Genomic DNA, 15,226 nt, shown 5'->3' on the forward strand with positions numbered 1-15,226 from the left:
ACGAAGGTAAACAATGGTACAAAAATGAGATAAAATCAGAATTTTCCTTAGACAAAAAATAGATCATTAAAAGAATTATTTTAATAATTATGGTGATTGTTAGAAATTTTTTATCTTGTCATCTAAACACTAATTATCTTTTACTTAATTGTGTTTTTGTTTATTGTATTTTTCCGTCGACATTACGGCCCCCAGGTTTCTCAAGAAAAATACTTTTAATAAGAAGACAAAAAAATAATCTGAAGAAGAGCCTTTCGTGTTTTTCCCTTTTTCTTTTCCCGTAAATATAAAAGGACCCATTCTCATCTATCGTCTCTTCACATCTTATTAAAGCTTTAAAAAACAATACCTCTCTCTCTCTCTAGTCTCTACAAGCTCAATGCCTCAAGTGGATCTTGAAGCTTTTGTTTCTTCAGTATGCGCCGGTGGTTCCGACCGGAAGATCGCATGCGAGTCAACCTACGTCGACGACCCGGACGCCATCGCTTACTACAAAAACTCCTCCGCTAGTCCGACTGATTTTCCACCGGAGTCTTATTACATAACCAAAGATGCTCAGCTCGAGTGGCTCACCGACAACGCCTTCTTCGACCGCAAAGAATCACAGAGAGGAAGCTCAGCACATATCAACTCCAACCCCAACTCGAACCCCAGCTCTCAGCGGTTTCTACTCAGCTCCAAAGCGTCCATCATCGGTTTGCCGAAGCCGCAGAACACTTGTCTAAAAGAAGCGAAGCAGCGGAGAAACGGCGGAAAAAAGGAAAAGAATAACAGAGTCTTCTTGAAACGGGTCGGGTCGAGAATGAAGTCGGATCCTTCGCAGCTCGAGCCTTCTTCTCCTAAAGTCTCTTGCACCGGTAGGGTGAGGTCCAGACGAGAAAGAAGCCGACGCATGCGCCGTCAGAAATCGGTTCGACCGGAGAAGGCGAACCGGGTCAAGAAACCGGGGTTTATGGCGAGTTTCAGAGCCATCTTCAGGAGCAAAGGCGGCTGCAAAGATGGGACCCACACGACGCCGGTCATGGCACCACGTGACGACATCAGGAGCCGGCTTCCGGTGGAAGAGGTTGAACCGGTGGTTCCCGGTTTGGGTGGGATGAACCGGTTTGCTTCTGGAAGAAGAGGGGATTTGTTGGGTGGATATTGACAAAAAGTGTAATGTTTTAGTGATTGGTTGTCTTTGTCCTGGTTTTGGTGGGACCTGTTTTTTAGCGTTCTGGTTGTGTGTTTTTTTTGAAAAGTCGTTGGCGCTGACGTGGCGAGTGGTTAACGGTTTTGAGGAACACGGCACCCGCGTAGGCGGTGTGAATGCTACCCACCACACTGTGTGCTAATGTTCTGTTTTGTATATTGTTTATATGGAGGCTTTGTTTTGCATTCAGTCATTAAAGTAGATTTTCTTTTGTGTGTATTTATGCAAAAGTCTAGTATTTTTTATTTCAAAAGTGAATTTATCAGCGGTGAATCCCTAACTAGCAATTTTTAGCAATCCAGTGAAATAAAAATTCGTGAAAAAGAGTCAAATTAGCAATGTAGCAAAATCCTTTTTTCTCTTATAGTAGTTTGATTCGGATTGTAAATTTCAATGTTATTCGAACGAAGAAAGTCAAATTAGCAATGTAGCAATCCATGAAAACAAAATTCAACATCTATTGGCTTTTTTGACTCTTTCACAATAGATGAAGTTGAAAATTATTAATATTGGACAAATAAAACAAAGCAAAAGACAGAAAAATGAGGTTTTTAGGGGAGTGCTGAAGAGGGTTCTTGTTGCTGGTGATGCCAAGCAACAACATGTTTGTAAGGCAGATTACCACCAAAAATGTCCAAGGCACTTCCCACTGTTACATCCACACGTCCCTTCCCTGCTTCTTTAATCCTCTCCACATCACCCATCACTGTCACGCCTCCCGCATAAGTTACTGGAATCTGTCAAAAGTCAAAACCACATCTAAGATCCAATAATCCAAAAGCTAAAATATACATCAAACTTTGAATCAATACTCTTTGACTTTCTAGCACGTCAATGTGTGTGTGTTTACTCACCGGAGAATAGTTGCCAAGGAATGCAACAAGCTCTTCATCAATCCCTAGCCTTGAGAAGAACAAAAGTATTATGATCAGTTACACACTGACTCAACTCTAAAGACACTGATCAAAGCACAACGCTTACTTCTTTCCTTCAACATCAACACCATGCACCAGAAACTCATCTGCAAAACCTCCAAGAAACTCCAACGATTTCTCATCAAGCAAGACGTCGCTGAACTTCTGCCACCGATCAGTAACAATCGCATATCTTCCATCCTGTGCAGGAAAACAAAGATCGTTTCATAATAAGAACATCCAAAACATGTCAGCGAATCAATTACCTTCTTTCTGCAGCAGCTAAGGTCCAATATCAATCTTTCTTTCCCAACAATCTTCACAAGATCTTTCAGTCTCTCAAGATCAAGCTTCCCATTGTTAAACACATACTGAAAAAAAAAAACATCAATGATTACCACTAACACAATCCCCTAATGATAAACACGTTTAAAAAGAGCTAAATACCGAAGTGACAATAACATGACTTGCTCCCTCCTCTATATAACTCAAACAATTCTCAGAACTGATCCCACCTCCAACCTGCAAACCGCCTAGAATTCATCGTCTTGTAATTCATTCATTCACACACGACACATTCATTAGATTTTCAAACCAAACAGTAAGAAACAAAACCCACACCCCCAAAAGGCATTACCGGGATAAGCATGTAAAGCTCCAAGAGCTGCAGATTGGCTTAAAGGGTCTGCTCCGAGCATGATAACATGACCACCTGTGAGTCCATCTTCTTTGTACATGTTTGCATACTCTTCCGCAGATTTGTCTGATTCGAAGTTCGTCACGAGAACCGGACCGTCTTCTTTTAAGTCGCTTAGTGTGGATCCAACTATTTGTTTCACTTTCCCCTTCAAGAACAATGATATGATCTTACATAAAGCATTGAGTTTTATAAAAAAATAAAAGGATTCAGCTTTCAATACCTTGTGGATGTCGATGCAAGGTCGGAACTGAACAGCGGATATGACTTGTACCCTCGAGGGTCCTACAATACATAAATCAAAGATTCATTACAGAGATTTGGGAAGCTGTGTAAAAGAAGTGAAACTCTGGAACAGGTCGTACGTTTTGTCTTGATGGAAAACAGTGGTCCGGAGAGTTTGAGGCTCTGGTTTTTCTGGAAAGAAGAGATACCATGATTGGAGTACAAGTGAGAGCTCCAAGTTCTCATATTTGGAACAGATGAACAATCCAGGTAGTAGGTGAAGAAGAATATCTCTATGGCTTTTCTGGTTCTATTATTTAGGTAAATCAACCGAACCAAAAAATACTAAACCTAATTAAAATAGAAGGAACCGGGCCAAACCAAACTGAATAGTTATATGTAATTGTTTTTTTTCCATGCTTATATCTAAAATTGAACCGAAACCGATATCTCGTTTTTATAATTACAATTAGTAAAAGTATCTAAAACTATACTAAAAATAAACAATTCAAATCAACTGAAATTATAATATCAAAATAATTTGAATGATTCAATATTTTATTACATGAGTTATTCCATAATCTAATACAATTTTTTTATTCAGATTATGAAAAAACTGAATAATTAAAAATCGTATGTTACTTACTTACTTTTTTTGAGTATTAACATTTTTAGTTTTGTTATCCAAATTAAAAAAACTATCTGAACCGTTTTAAATGTATTTTTTTCTTGGTTTTAAGATGAATAATAAACATTTTATATTCAAACCACCCAAAATAATAGACCTAAATTGAACCGAACACCTTTAGTACCATACCCAACTTAGAAATTCCGGTTTAAATTCAGGTTTTATGACTTTATCAATAACTAGAGATGGTTTGATCAAAACTGGAAGCGAAAGGTTTCTCCGACAAACAAACACAGAGCGTGATGCGATGGAACAAGAAGAAGGTCATCAACCTCGTCTCCAACTCCACCAACCTCCCTTCCCCTCTAATCCCGCCGCCACCTGAGATCTACAGACTACCCAACCCTCCACCAAAACCTCCCAACAACAACACTCTCACTCTCTCTCCATCTCCACATCACTCCCGCTTCCTCACCTTCCTCGAAACCAACCTCCCCCACCACCAAACCCTAACCCCCCAATCCCTAACCCGATTCCTCCGCTCCACCCTCCGCCACCACCCTCTCTTCGCCCACCACGACTTCGCCGTCTTCAACTGGGCCTCCACCCTCGACGCCTTCCGCCACGACCACCACTCCTTCCTCTGGATGTCGTCCTCCCTCTCCTCCACGCACCGTTTCTCCGATCTCCGCCGTCTCCTCTCCTTCGTCGCCGCCAACCCCTGCCCATGCTCCGATGGGATCTTCTCTTGCCCGAAGCTCGAGCCTCTCTTCCGCTCCGCCCTCGATTCCTTCTGCAGAGCCGGGAAGATGGATCACGCTCTGTCAGGGTTCGAGACCATGAAGAGGCTAATCGACGGGAAGCCTAACGTTGGAGTTTACAACACCGTGTTGAATGGGTATGTGAAGAAGGGTCGTGGTGATATGGAGAAAGCTTTAGCGTTTTATAAGAGGATGGGGAAGGAGAGAGTGAAGCTTGATGTGTTTACGTTCAACATACTTATTAACGGTTATTGTAAGAGCGGTGAGTTTGAGATGGCGTTGGGTGTGTTTAGGGAGATGAAGGAGAGAGGTTGTGAGCCTAATGTGGTTAGTTTTAATACTATTATAAGAGGTTTTTTCGGGAAAGGGAAGGTTGAGGAAGGTGTTAGAATGGCTTACGAGATGATTGAGCTAGGTTGTGGACTCTCTCAAGCTACTTGCGAGATTCTTGTTGATGGGTTGTGTAGAGAAGGTTTGGTTGATGATGCTTCGGCGTTGGTGATGGATCTGACTGCGAAGAGGGTTTTACCTAAAGGGTTTGATTACGGTGGTTTGGTTGAGAGGCTTTGTAGAGAGAAGAAGGTGGATAGAGCGGTGGAGATTGTGGAGGAGGTGTGGAAGAGTGATGATGGTGGGACGACTCCGTGTTTGATTGCTTGTACTACGCTCGTGGAAGGGTTGAGGAGATCAGGGAGAGCGGAGAAAGCGGCGGAGTTTGTGGAGAAGATGATGATGATGAATGTAGGCGTGGTTCCTGATAGTGTGACGTTTAACTTGCTTATTCGGGATCTATGTGATTCTGGTCGTTCGATGGATGCAAACAGGTTGAGAGTGTTGGCGACGAGCAAAGGGTTTGAGGCCGATGAGACGACGTACCGTGTTTTGGTTTCGGGGTTCTCGAAAGAAGGGAGAAGGAAGGAAGGAGAGGTTTTGGTGAACGAGATGTTGGATAAAGACATGTTGCCTGATATCTTTACGTATAATAGATTGATGGATGGTTTGTCCACCGCTGGAAAATTTTCATAGGGGACAACGACCTATATTTCCCCTCATAACTACTATATATAGTATTATATCTCTAGTTCTACCAAACTATAACCTAGTGCTAAATTTCTCTAAATCTAAAGTTATAAATTTATTTGTCCACAAATTGAAAATTGTAAACTTATTTATCCATGAATCTAAAAGTCGTAAGCTTTCTTTGTTAGATCAATCCCATATTCAGATAATCTCGTCAATGATCTTCTCTGCTCCTTGAGACCTGTTTCTCTTCTTCATTCTTCGTCGGCGGCAATGAGCTTCAGTAGCTGCTCCGGCTACATGTGAGCATCACCCTCCGTGTATTTCTCAAAAACTTCTCTGACGTTATCGACCGAACCAGACTGTTCCTCTGAACTTCCTTTTGTAGACCAGACTCTGTTTAATAAAGAAGCTTCAAATTATATTGTATCTTGTGCAGAGCACATACATATATATACAGAGAGTTACATGAACTATTTAGAGAAACCATAGAGTGATTTAATGGATTGCAATCGTACTTGACTTTGATATAGATTCGCTTCACATATTTGAGTGTGTTCTTTATAAGTTGTGATTTTTTTTTTTGAACCACAAGTCTTGTGAATTCTATGAAGAAGTAGAATTTTTTTTTCTTTTTAAAACGTGAGTCGGGTGAAGAAGATGAAAAAAAAATGAGTCGGATCGTTTATGGGTCTGGTTTTATTTAAAATTAGATTTTATTTTGGTTTAACCGGTTAAAAATCATTTGATTAGCAATAAACCAACTAAACCATAGTTTATGTGGAACTATAGATTCATGAATCAATAGATTTGCAATTTTCGATTTATGGAGAAATAAATTTATAACTTTTGATTTGGAGAGATTTAACACTAGATCATAGTTTGGTGGAGATACAATGTTAAATGATAGTTACGAGGGGGCAATATGTTGTTCTCCCTTTTCAAAGACACAAGTGCGGTTAATCTAACCGTCTAACCAGTGACAGTCTCGCGTTTGTTCTTCGGCTACTTGTATTGTATTTGTAAACTAGATCAAAGTGATATATCGACATATAGCTTGTCGCTGTCACAATGTGGAGTTCTGATAGAAGTAAACTGCAAGACTGATTTTGAATATGCATTGATTGAGATATAATATTCCAGAGGAGATAAAACCAGAAAGAAAAAAAGATTGAAATGCAAAGAAACGGTCATCTTTCCAGAGAACATATATGAAAAGATTGTTGAATGGAGGATCTCAGAAAAGGCTTTCGAGAATTGGAATTGCTTGAGCATATAGTGTTTCGGTCAAGGAACAGTGGCTATCTCGCTGAAAACATCAATGTCTGAAGGTTTGTGAAGTTTACTCTTGGAGAACTAGAAGACAACCGAGGAGAAGATCAATTTTCAGACAAGGAAGTTCACTTTTGTTACGTTTGTAGAGAAAATCTTCAGTGTTCGCCTTTGATTTAGAGTTTTTAATCGAAAAAACTGTAGTTTTTCTTGTTCATGGAAAGATGAGATTAATTTGTGTTGTCTAGAAACATTTAAGTTTACACACTAAACTAGTAAATGATTCACTTTACTCTTATCTCATTCCTTATCTATACTAAGCAATGTCAGTTTTGAAAAAATCTTTGTCACTGGAGTCATTTTTATTTTTGCTGTGTCGTTTGCAGATGAATTTGGGTTGCCGATTATTTCATGGTTGACTTGACTGGTCATATGAATAAACATATAAGACCTAAAACATAATAAGATTACCACATGCAATATTTGTACATTTTGTGTTAGATTTAATATAATAGAACAATCTCATTGCATAGAAAGTTTTCAAACTAAAACAACATCAATATTATTTTTTTTGATCAAATAAAAAACAACATCAATATTATTATTTTTCTTTAAAATAAAACATTTTAAGACTGACACATACATGAACCATCAAGTTGCCCGCCAAGAATAAAGATGATGTGTTTAAGTGCAAAGAGAAAGCTAGTCTCCATCTTTCTCGGGCCATGTCTCAAAGGTAAAGTCTTGTTCTAGCACGTGTTCCACAATCCAGAGATGTCAACTCAGAGTAAACGTGGGAACAAACAACAATAAAATTATTGAAATGGTAATTGAGAACACAAGCAAGCTCTAAAGATGTTTTATAATAATACCTTTGGATTGAACAAGTATATGTTGGATCCAACACTGGTCATCTTGGAATGTCCGGAAAAGAATCTGCCATGGGTAATTTCATCAGCCAGAACCCTGAAGAAACAGTGGTCTTCTCAGGTTTCTTCCCCAAACTAAACCAAGTATGCCTAGGGTTAGTTGCCTCGTTGTCGCTTAAACAGAGCAAAACAATCGGCTCTTTTAGACCTTCTTCTGATCGCCTCTGGAAGAGAATTTCCGATCCAAGAACGGAATCAATACCATTTGAAGTCAAACCGGCGATCCGGTGGTGTTGAATCGGTAGTCTCGCCAGGCAATCAACCGCCACGTCGTCTCAGTCGTTATCGGGAAAAAGCATCGTCATCCTTTCTGCGCCGCGAAGAAGAAGAAGAAAATTATCAACAAAATGCTAACCAAAAACGAAAGGAGAGAAGAAAAAAAAAGCTTACTTTTTTTCATTCTGCACAGAGAATCAAGATTCAAGATGAGAGAGAGAGCGGAGAAATAGACGACGAACAGAGCCATAGCTTTTAAACCGACCGACCGAAAAATCAAACCGAAAGTTTCTTATCTAAGAACTTTTCGATTGGGTTTTTCGTAAAGCTAAGAACCATACATTATATAGGCATATACAATATATACATACACATATATGTCAATAATGTTGCTCTTAACTTCACCCTCCACTCGGATCTCTGACGACCTCTTTAACTTGTGCATTGTTGTTATTGTTTTTTTTTTTGCTTTAAACATTGTTGTTATTGTTATTAACGTTCATAGTCATGATGACTTATTGTTATTGCCACTCAAAAGTATCACTGTGATTTTAGGATACAAATAGTTTGAGACACTGGTAAAAGAAAGTATCAATTGAAATTGTACATGTACACTATAGTTTTTTTATATAATACTTTTTGAGATTATTCTTGTAATGTATATTTTTGTTAAAAATAATAGTGAAAATTTTATTAAGTTTAAAATACTGAAAAATGAAAATTAAATACGTAAATAAAAAGCTTCTAAGCTGACAAGTTCTGCAAAGTGATATCCGGGAAACTCTCCCACTGTATTACTCCTGTGGTTCTAGTTATTGCAGTAACCACTGCTGCACTTGTTCTGTTGTATCTGAGCGTGTTTGGTTATTTGAAGTAGAGGTGAGGGTTTCGTTTTCTCTTTTATATAAGTAGAGGGTTTGAGTGCTAACTAAGGAGTAATCACTGATTTTTTTGGACTAAGAGTAGTTGTCACATTCAAGTAATAACCAACCATTTAAAATTCCAACAGAAACAGTTGGATGGTAAAGTATCTAGTGGCAGAATACAGGTGTTATAATCTTATGACGTTAAAACAGAGAATCACTTTCTTGTTGACAAAGGAACAGAACTAAAGAAGATCAGATTATGCTCTTCCTACTAAGACGTAAAAGCATCTAAAAGTAAAAGATTTTTTATTATCTCAAGAGGACAAAACAAACCAAGCTCATCAGTTTTTCCTCTTTCTGTATCATGACAACTTCCTTCTTCATCTTCTATCGTTTGTATGTTCGTTCAGAGAGGGCAACTCGGGTTCCTCATTAATGTCCGTAATCTCCCGCTCACTTTGGGAACTTTAGGTTGTGCTCTCGTCTTCAAACTCTCAAAATACTGCAATCATCAAACGAACAATGATTGTACTGCTTCTCAGACACAAAAGTACATATTGGTTCCAAGAAATCCAAAAGCTATATATTACCTGTTGCTTCCTCTTCCTCTCCAACTCTCCCTGTTGAAACAAAAACAAAAAATAAATAAAGACTAATTGTTACCAAAAAAAAAAAGAATTGAGTCTTTCAAAGATTAATAATTACCAATGCATGTTTTAGCTGTGCGTTCTCTTCTTTCAACTGGTTCAGTTCTGCTTCTAACTCCACAGTATATGCCTTCACCAATAACAAACATTAGTCTTTTTTTCATGCTGCAATGAACATTCATAGACATCAAATGTATGATTACAATTAGTAACCTGCTTTCTTGCTCTGGACCTCGCAGCAGACTCGCGGTTCTTGATCATCCTCCTCTGCCTTCTCTCCACTACTTTCTCCACCGGACCATCCACTACTCTCTTCCTTCCCCTTAACCCTCCCATATCAACTCCATACTGACCTCCTATGTTATCCACTTGTCCATGTCCTATCCCGTCTGACGACACCGGGCTTAACGGTCCCACCATCCCCATTTGCTGTCCACCCGCTCCAAACCCCCCACCACCCCCATAGCAAACACCTGTCTGAACCGGTGGTGCCTGCTGATACCCTCCTCCTCCTCCTCCTGCCCTTTTACCGTAATCACCTACACCCACCGCGAAAGTAGGATCGCCACCTCCTGGAAACACACCGTAAAGCTGCTGCTGCTGGGTAGATGCGGGTATAACACTAGACGGAGTCGGGTTCAGAATAGGTTTAGGGTTAGTTGGATGTTCTCTAACCACACCAGCCTTCACCAAGAAATCCTCGAGCGTCATCTCCCCAAACGTTGGTTGCCTAGCCGCACTCTCACCGCCTCCGCCGCCGTTATTAGCATTGTTTTGACCATTGCTACTACTACCACCACGTCCGTTGCTCTCTCCACCACCACCACCACTACCACCACCTCTATGTATCTCAGACCAAACCTCTTCAACAGTCTTCCTACAAAGCGGAGATGGAAGTGTCAACGAGCCTTGTCGTGGAAGACTCGGCTGCTTCACTATCCCTGGTCTCTTATTAGCCGCTTGGTTACCTGAAGAACCACCACCACCACCACCACCACTAAAGACGCCGCTCTCACCTCCACCATTGTTGTTGTTGAAACCGTTATGACTCGGTGGAACGGGATGTGAAGCTGCTGCGGCCGTGGCTTGGTGATTGTTGTTGTTGTTATTCTCCTCAGCGTTCCAAATAGAAACGAGGAACTCGTCCATGTTCATGGATCCGAAGTTCTTGCCGTTCTCGCAGAGAGCGTGTTGGAACTCGTCGAGTGTCAATGAGTAGATGGATGATTGTCTTCCCAATGAAGAAAAGGGATGATTCTCTCCTCCTCCTCCTCCGGCTCCTCCATTATGTCTTGTCGATGACTCTACTTCTCGTTCAGATATCATCTCTGTTTCTCTGCTCACCATTTACCAACTGCAGATAAACAACATCAAAGAATTTTTCTCATATTACATAAAACGATATTCATATTATTACATAATCACCATACACCAATCTTGTTATGTTATACTAACGCTCAAAGAATTATATTTAAAATAAAAAATGCCTGGTAATTAAAGTATTTTTAGTTTTAAACGGGTAAATCTAGCAAAGTAGTGGGGGTTTATACAGATTCGAATCACTTCAATGTTACATAAAAAGGTTTTAATATTTTTTTAAAAAAACTATGCTTTTGAAATCGGTCCACTTGAAAATAAAGAAGAACGGTCAACATCATGACAGCGAGATGCGATTACTAAATTTAGCAATAAACAAACTAATAATTTCTCATTTCAATAAAGGTTCCCTTTCCCAAAGAGGATAATATTCCCCACCCCACTCGTTAACCGAACTTATCAAGAAGACAACACATATGTTTTGTTTCCCTGTTTATTTATCTAAAAACGTTGATACTAGTTTAAGGTTAATCTAATATAATCCTAAAATTAAAACAATTATTACAGAGTGTGACTGTGTGAGTTCCACTTTCTTTCATGTTTATCTACCTTATAAATAAAAACAATTAATTATTTATTCGCAGAGAAGAACCGTAAAGCAAACAAACACCTAAACATTAACAGCTATATATAATCTATTAAATCAAAGACAGTTAGCTAAAATTAATTAAATAATTACTCTATAAAACCAATTTTTAATCCAAGATATATTCCTCAAGATCTTTGACAGAAAAAAAAAGGAAAAATCCGCAAGATCTAGAGGATAAAAATAAGTATAAAACTGGAAGATAACCTGAAAAATTAAATCTGTCTCCCAAAAGCGGTGGCTCTGTGTTCCTCCACCACTGAGAAATTGCTTCTTCTTTTTTTTTGTTTCTTGAAGGTTCTTCTTCACATAGATTCAAAGACGTCAGAGTTTTTTTTACTGAGAAACTTGTGTTTTGGTGTTGTAAAGGGAAGAGAGAGAGAGATAAAATGCTTAGGGTGGCGGTAAAAGAGGTTAGATGATTTATTTATATTCACCGTGAGTTAAGGGTGGCGCGTGGGACCTACGAAGAGTGGCGTGAAGTTAAACATCTTTTGTCTAAAGTTATCTCTTAGACCAATGAGATTTCAGAGAGATGGAAACATAGAGAAGTCCAGGTCCAGGCCCAAGATCAGAGGCAAAGAATCGGTTCGGCTACGTCGACACGTACGATACACGTGTTGTCTTACTGTTTCTTGGAGTGTCGTCCTTTGGGCTTGACACGTGTGACTCTCTGCTACAAAATGTTTATTTACGTCAAAACTCTCTGGATTCTTTTGTCAGCATAGCACGTGAGGGAAATTGGATTACTAGTTAAGAAACTGATATAAAAGTATATATCGAACAACACGTAAGAGCTTAACCCAAAAAAAAGAAGTTTTCGTTTCGAACATCCGCTTGCAGTTGCACATGAATTCACTGTTCAGAAAAAAAGATAATATATTTTGAAAAAAGAAATCCGACCTGCCGGAATCGAACCAGCGACCTAAAGATTACAGCAACTACTACAGTCTTCCGCTCTACCAACTGAGCTAAGGTCGGACGCTGATAATAACGCCTCTTATATTACTTATATTATAGAATTCGTTCATTCTGGGCCATTGTCTTGCATATTAAACGTTAGTCTACATTCTAATCCAAGCCCTTAACAGTAAAAACAAAATTCAAGAAACAAGGTCCAATTAGTTTTGGGCTCACAGTATTAACTGTTATTTTACCTTTGCTTACCAAGAAGCCAAACATTCTCTAACTATAGCTTCGGCCTTGGGGTCTAACTGATACTACACTATCAAATATATTCACCTTGTTTTCTACGGTCACATTCCACGTTATATAGCGTAGGAAGAATATTGGTGTGACAAACAGTAAGTAGTATTCATCAATAAATCACACTAAAAAAAAAGTAAGAAGACCACCAACGAAGTATATTAGTAGTAATCAAAAGACCTACTAACAAATTTGAGATATTCATGAAATCTCTCTAGCCGTTTCAAAACAATTCATAGCAAATCATGTCACATAACCAAATCAGCTATCATTCTGAGAAAGAACATGAGTCTTTTTGTTTAGTTCTTGACTTCTTTCGTTGGTTAAGAGCGTCTTAACGATGTTATCAACCATACCAGGAAAAAGCGGGAACATATGCCCTGCTCCAGGAATCTCATGGTAACGAACCCATGGCAGCTTCTTAGCAACGTAACGTTGTAAAGTCACAGGGACAAGAGCGTCGTCATCTCCCTGCCACAAGTGAACCGATCCCTCGTTGTTAGGGAACAAGTTCTCCAGCTCCATTGGATCGAACTCCCATTTTCCAAACCCAACAATCATGTCACGGATCACCGTCTCGTGCGTTCCTTGCTGTCTTATTTCTGCCTGTAGAGATAACTTTGATTAGGTCAAGTTACGTGTATAAGAAGAAAGTGATGAAGAATGTTATATATTATATATTATTACACACCTCATGTGGTCTCCCTGCAGCACCAATCTTGAAGAGGATCTCTTTGTCAGATTTAGACAACAAACCGAGGTTTCTCGTCACAACACTCGACCCAAGGAACCACTTCTGAGAGTTCCACCAATGAGTGAGCCAAGGAGCGTAGTGTGCGACACGAACCGCCCACTGGTCGTTTCTCGGTTGTTTGTCATAAGCTTCCTTTGACATCTCTGATGGAAAGCTCTTCCACCAATAGTTCACCACTGGTGTTACAAGTGCTGCTCCAGCTAACCTAAAGAATCAAACACACACACACATCTCAAAATCATTCCTTTCAATAATTAAACAAATGTGTTGTTTACCTGTGAGGAATGTATTTAAGGCATGCCCATGTAGCTTGTCCACCCATAGAGTACCCTATCACATAGAACTTAGATCCTAGACTCAACTGATCAGCAAGCTCCTCTATATCCAAAGCCAAGCTTTTGGGAGTACGGTTTGGGTCAGCATCACTCTCTCCATAACCAGGTCTATCAAACGAAACCATATACACACCTAGTCCCTCCTTAATATCCTACAAAACAATTCATATGTTTTTCTTTTAAGTCTAGACTGATTGCAAGGACACAGAAACTAGTAGAAGATGTGTAGTACCGGTGATAATAGAGCTGCGAAGGCATTGTCGTGCCTGCAACTATCTGATCCATGAACAAAAACGATTTTACGGGCAGCTTCATCTCTAGGAACACCATGCTCCTTGTAAGCCAAGTGTCTTCCGTCTCTAAGCTTAATTCTTGGGGCTGTGATAGATGGACCACCGGGAGAGCCGCATAGCTTTGGAGTAGGAGGCTGGAGTGCTTGATAAGTGGAAGTAGCTATACATACAGAGAACACGACCAGCAGCTTGTAGAGAACACCTGCAGATCCAAGATTCAGACAAACATATATTGTTTCTCCTGTTATATTAAATGTATCTTCAAGGGCAAGAAAAAGAGTGAAGTCTTTTAATTATGACCAAAGTAATTAAACTCACTCATGTGCATTTATTAGCTAAGAGTATAAGTCACATTAAACAAATATTCTTGGAATATAAAACTAATATCTTTGTGTTAATTAATTGGCAAATGATGAAGTAAGAAACTAATCAATCAAATATCACAAAAAATGGGCAGGACCCACTGTAAATAAAAAAAGGCATCAAACGATTTTTCTTTGAAAACGTTTCATCAAACAAATCTTCATCGTTAGATTTACTAAAAACAGTTTCATTCTTCTTCATTCCTTTTGTATAAAAGGAACATTCATGTTTCCAGATAAAGTAAAGCTATCATTAAATGCATCGTGTTAAATCCAACAATCTTAATCATCATTTGATATCACTTGACCCTATTCTGGAACCTTTATCTGATAGAAAAAGAAATGGAAATCTAATGGAAGAAGGAGACATGGAACCTGAGGAGCGGGAGGTAGGGGAATCTGTCGATCCAGTAGCCATTGGCCAGATAGAGAGAAGCAGAGAGAAACAGAGGGGGAGAGAGAGAGAAGTAGCTGGAAAGTGAGAGAGAAGAGAGGTTTGGGTCTTTTAATAAACGCAAGTTTACTTTCAACTTTAGCAGATTTGGTCGTTTCTTGGTTGTTTGGTTAACCCACTGTAATAGGAATGAGATGTGAATCTGTTTAATCCACGTCATCCGTTGATTACTATTGCATGATTTTGGAGAGAAAAAAAAATTGTTACCATCATCCATACAATTAAACAAATTTTGTAGACAGTAAATAAGAATATAGTTTGGTACATATTCAGTATCAAATATGTCTATTTATGTTGAATGGGTGGTAATGTTCGTTTCATGGGTTTGTCTTACATGTGTAAACTCCAGTGACAAATTCTATAATAAAAAGATTGTACAATAATTAACTAATAAAATAATCAATCATATTTGATTGGTGTACCTAAGATATAAACATACAAGTAAACAATTTTGGTAACACAAATATAGGAGGAAAAAAAATGAGTGTTGGG

General features: G+C 39.0%; 5 protein-coding genes and 1 non-coding gene across 7 annotated transcripts; 2 read left to right on the plus strand and 4 right to left on the minus strand.

Moving 5' to 3' along the window:
- Nucleotides 1-314: 314 nt before the first annotated feature.
- Nucleotides 315-1,411, plus strand: LOC108813463 (uncharacterized). The gene has a single exon (XM_018586027.2). The coding sequence runs from the start codon at nucleotides 380-382 to the stop codon at nucleotides 1,145-1,147; it is 768 nt and encodes a 255-aa protein (XP_018441529.1). The 5' UTR covers nucleotides 315-379; the 3' UTR covers nucleotides 1,148-1,411.
- A 160-nt stretch (nucleotides 1,412-1,571) lies between these two features.
- LOC108813462 (1-(5-phosphoribosyl)-5-[(5-phosphoribosylamino)methylideneamino] imidazole-4-carboxamide isomerase, chloroplastic) lies at nucleotides 1,572-3,324 on the minus strand. The gene is made up of 8 exons (XM_018586026.2): nucleotides 3,169-3,324; nucleotides 3,027-3,088; nucleotides 2,744-2,951; nucleotides 2,554-2,639; nucleotides 2,373-2,477; nucleotides 2,174-2,307; nucleotides 2,047-2,095; nucleotides 1,572-1,929 (listed from the first exon to the last, which is right to left on the minus strand). Exons 1-8 carry the CDS (start codon nucleotides 3,272-3,274, stop codon nucleotides 1,744-1,746), a joined length of 936 nt encoding a protein of 311 aa, XP_018441528.1. The 5' UTR covers nucleotides 3,275-3,324; the 3' UTR covers nucleotides 1,572-1,743.
- A 567-nt stretch (nucleotides 3,325-3,891) lies between these two features.
- On the plus strand, nucleotides 3,892-6,021 carry LOC108806458 (pentatricopeptide repeat-containing protein At2g36240). The gene has a single exon (XM_018578582.2). The coding sequence runs from the start codon at nucleotides 3,959-3,961 to the stop codon at nucleotides 5,441-5,443; it is 1,485 nt and encodes a 494-aa protein (XP_018434084.2). The 5' UTR covers nucleotides 3,892-3,958; the 3' UTR covers nucleotides 5,444-6,021.
- A 2,807-nt stretch (nucleotides 6,022-8,828) lies between these two features.
- On the minus strand, nucleotides 8,829-11,746 carry LOC108806406 (protein ABSCISIC ACID-INSENSITIVE 5). Of its 2 annotated transcripts, XM_018578512.2 has the most exons (5): nucleotides 11,538-11,746; nucleotides 9,581-10,721; nucleotides 9,426-9,497; nucleotides 9,311-9,340; nucleotides 8,829-9,222 (listed from the first exon to the last, which is right to left on the minus strand). In XM_018578512.2, the coding sequence occupies exons 2-5, from the start codon at nucleotides 10,712-10,714 to the stop codon at nucleotides 9,127-9,129; spliced, it is 1,332 nt and encodes a 443-aa protein (XP_018434014.2). In that variant the 5' UTR covers nucleotides 10,715-10,721; nucleotides 11,538-11,746; the 3' UTR covers nucleotides 8,829-9,126. The 2 variants fall into 2 exon arrangements, with proteins under 2 accessions (XP_018434014.2, XP_018434015.2); XM_018578513.2 differs by lacking the exon at nucleotides 11,538-11,746 and having other exon boundaries at nucleotides 9,581-11,473.
- Nucleotides 11,747-12,227: 481 nt separating this feature from the next.
- TRNAY-GUA (transfer RNA tyrosine (anticodon GUA)) lies at nucleotides 12,228-12,311 on the minus strand. The gene is given in 2 exon segments: nucleotides 12,228-12,263; nucleotides 12,275-12,311. It is a non-coding gene; the product is annotated as a tRNA-Tyr (tRNA).
- A 314-nt stretch (nucleotides 12,312-12,625) lies between these two features.
- Nucleotides 12,626-14,819, minus strand: LOC108806397 (uncharacterized). The gene is made up of 5 exons (XM_018578500.2): nucleotides 14,656-14,819; nucleotides 13,858-14,120; nucleotides 13,566-13,777; nucleotides 13,228-13,495; nucleotides 12,626-13,142 (listed from the first exon to the last, which is right to left on the minus strand). Exons 1-5 carry the CDS (start codon nucleotides 14,696-14,698, stop codon nucleotides 12,798-12,800), a joined length of 1,131 nt encoding a protein of 376 aa, XP_018434002.2. The 5' UTR covers nucleotides 14,699-14,819; the 3' UTR covers nucleotides 12,626-12,797.
- Between the last annotated feature and the right edge of the window lie 407 nt (nucleotides 14,820-15,226).

This window comes from Raphanus sativus, chromosome 6 (assembly GCF_000801105.2).
Source record: "Raphanus sativus cultivar WK10039 chromosome 6, ASM80110v3, whole genome shotgun sequence".
NCBI classification, from domain to species: domain Eukaryota; kingdom Viridiplantae; phylum Streptophyta; class Magnoliopsida; order Brassicales; family Brassicaceae; genus Raphanus; species Raphanus sativus.

Coding starts and splice junctions, on each gene's coding strand:
- LOC108813463 (XM_018586027.2), top strand. CDS start 380: ATGCCTCAAGTGGATCTTGAAGCTTTTGTTTCTTCAGTATGCGCCGGT.
- LOC108813462 (XM_018586026.2), bottom strand. CDS start 3,274: ATGAGAACTTGGAGCTCTCACTTGTACTCCAATCATGGTATCTCTTCT. Junction 3,089..3,168: donor GTTTTCCATCAAGACAAAAC/GTACGACCTGTT, acceptor TATGTATTGTAG/GACCCTCGAGGGTACAAGTC. Junction 1,930..2,046: donor TCCTTGGCAACTATTCTCCG/GTGAGTAAACAC, acceptor GACTTTTGACAG/ATTCCAGTAACTTATGCGGG.
- LOC108806458 (XM_018578582.2), top strand. CDS start 3,959: ATGCGATGGAACAAGAAGAAGGTCATCAACCTCGTCTCCAACTCCACC.
- LOC108806406 (XM_018578512.2), bottom strand. CDS start 10,714: ATGGTGAGCAGAGAAACAGAGATGATATCTGAACGAGAAGTAGAGTCA. Junction 9,498..9,580: donor GGTCCAGAGCAAGAAAGCAG/GTTACTAATTGT, acceptor TTATTGGTGAAG/GCATATACTGTGGAGTTAGA. Junction 9,223..9,310: donor AGAGGAAGAGGAAGCAACAG/GTAATATATAGC, acceptor TGATGATTGCAG/TATTTTGAGAGTTTGAAGAC.
- LOC108806397 (XM_018578500.2), bottom strand. CDS start 14,698: ATGGCTACTGGATCGACAGATTCCCCTACCTCCCGCTCCTCAG. Junction 14,121..14,655: donor CCCTACCTCCCGCTCCTCAG/GTTCCATGTCTC, acceptor TTGGATCTGCAG/GTGTTCTCTACAAGCTGCTG. Junction 13,143..13,227: donor CTGCAGGGAGACCACATGAG/GTGTGTAATAAT, acceptor TTATCTCTACAG/GCAGAAATAAGACAGCAAGG.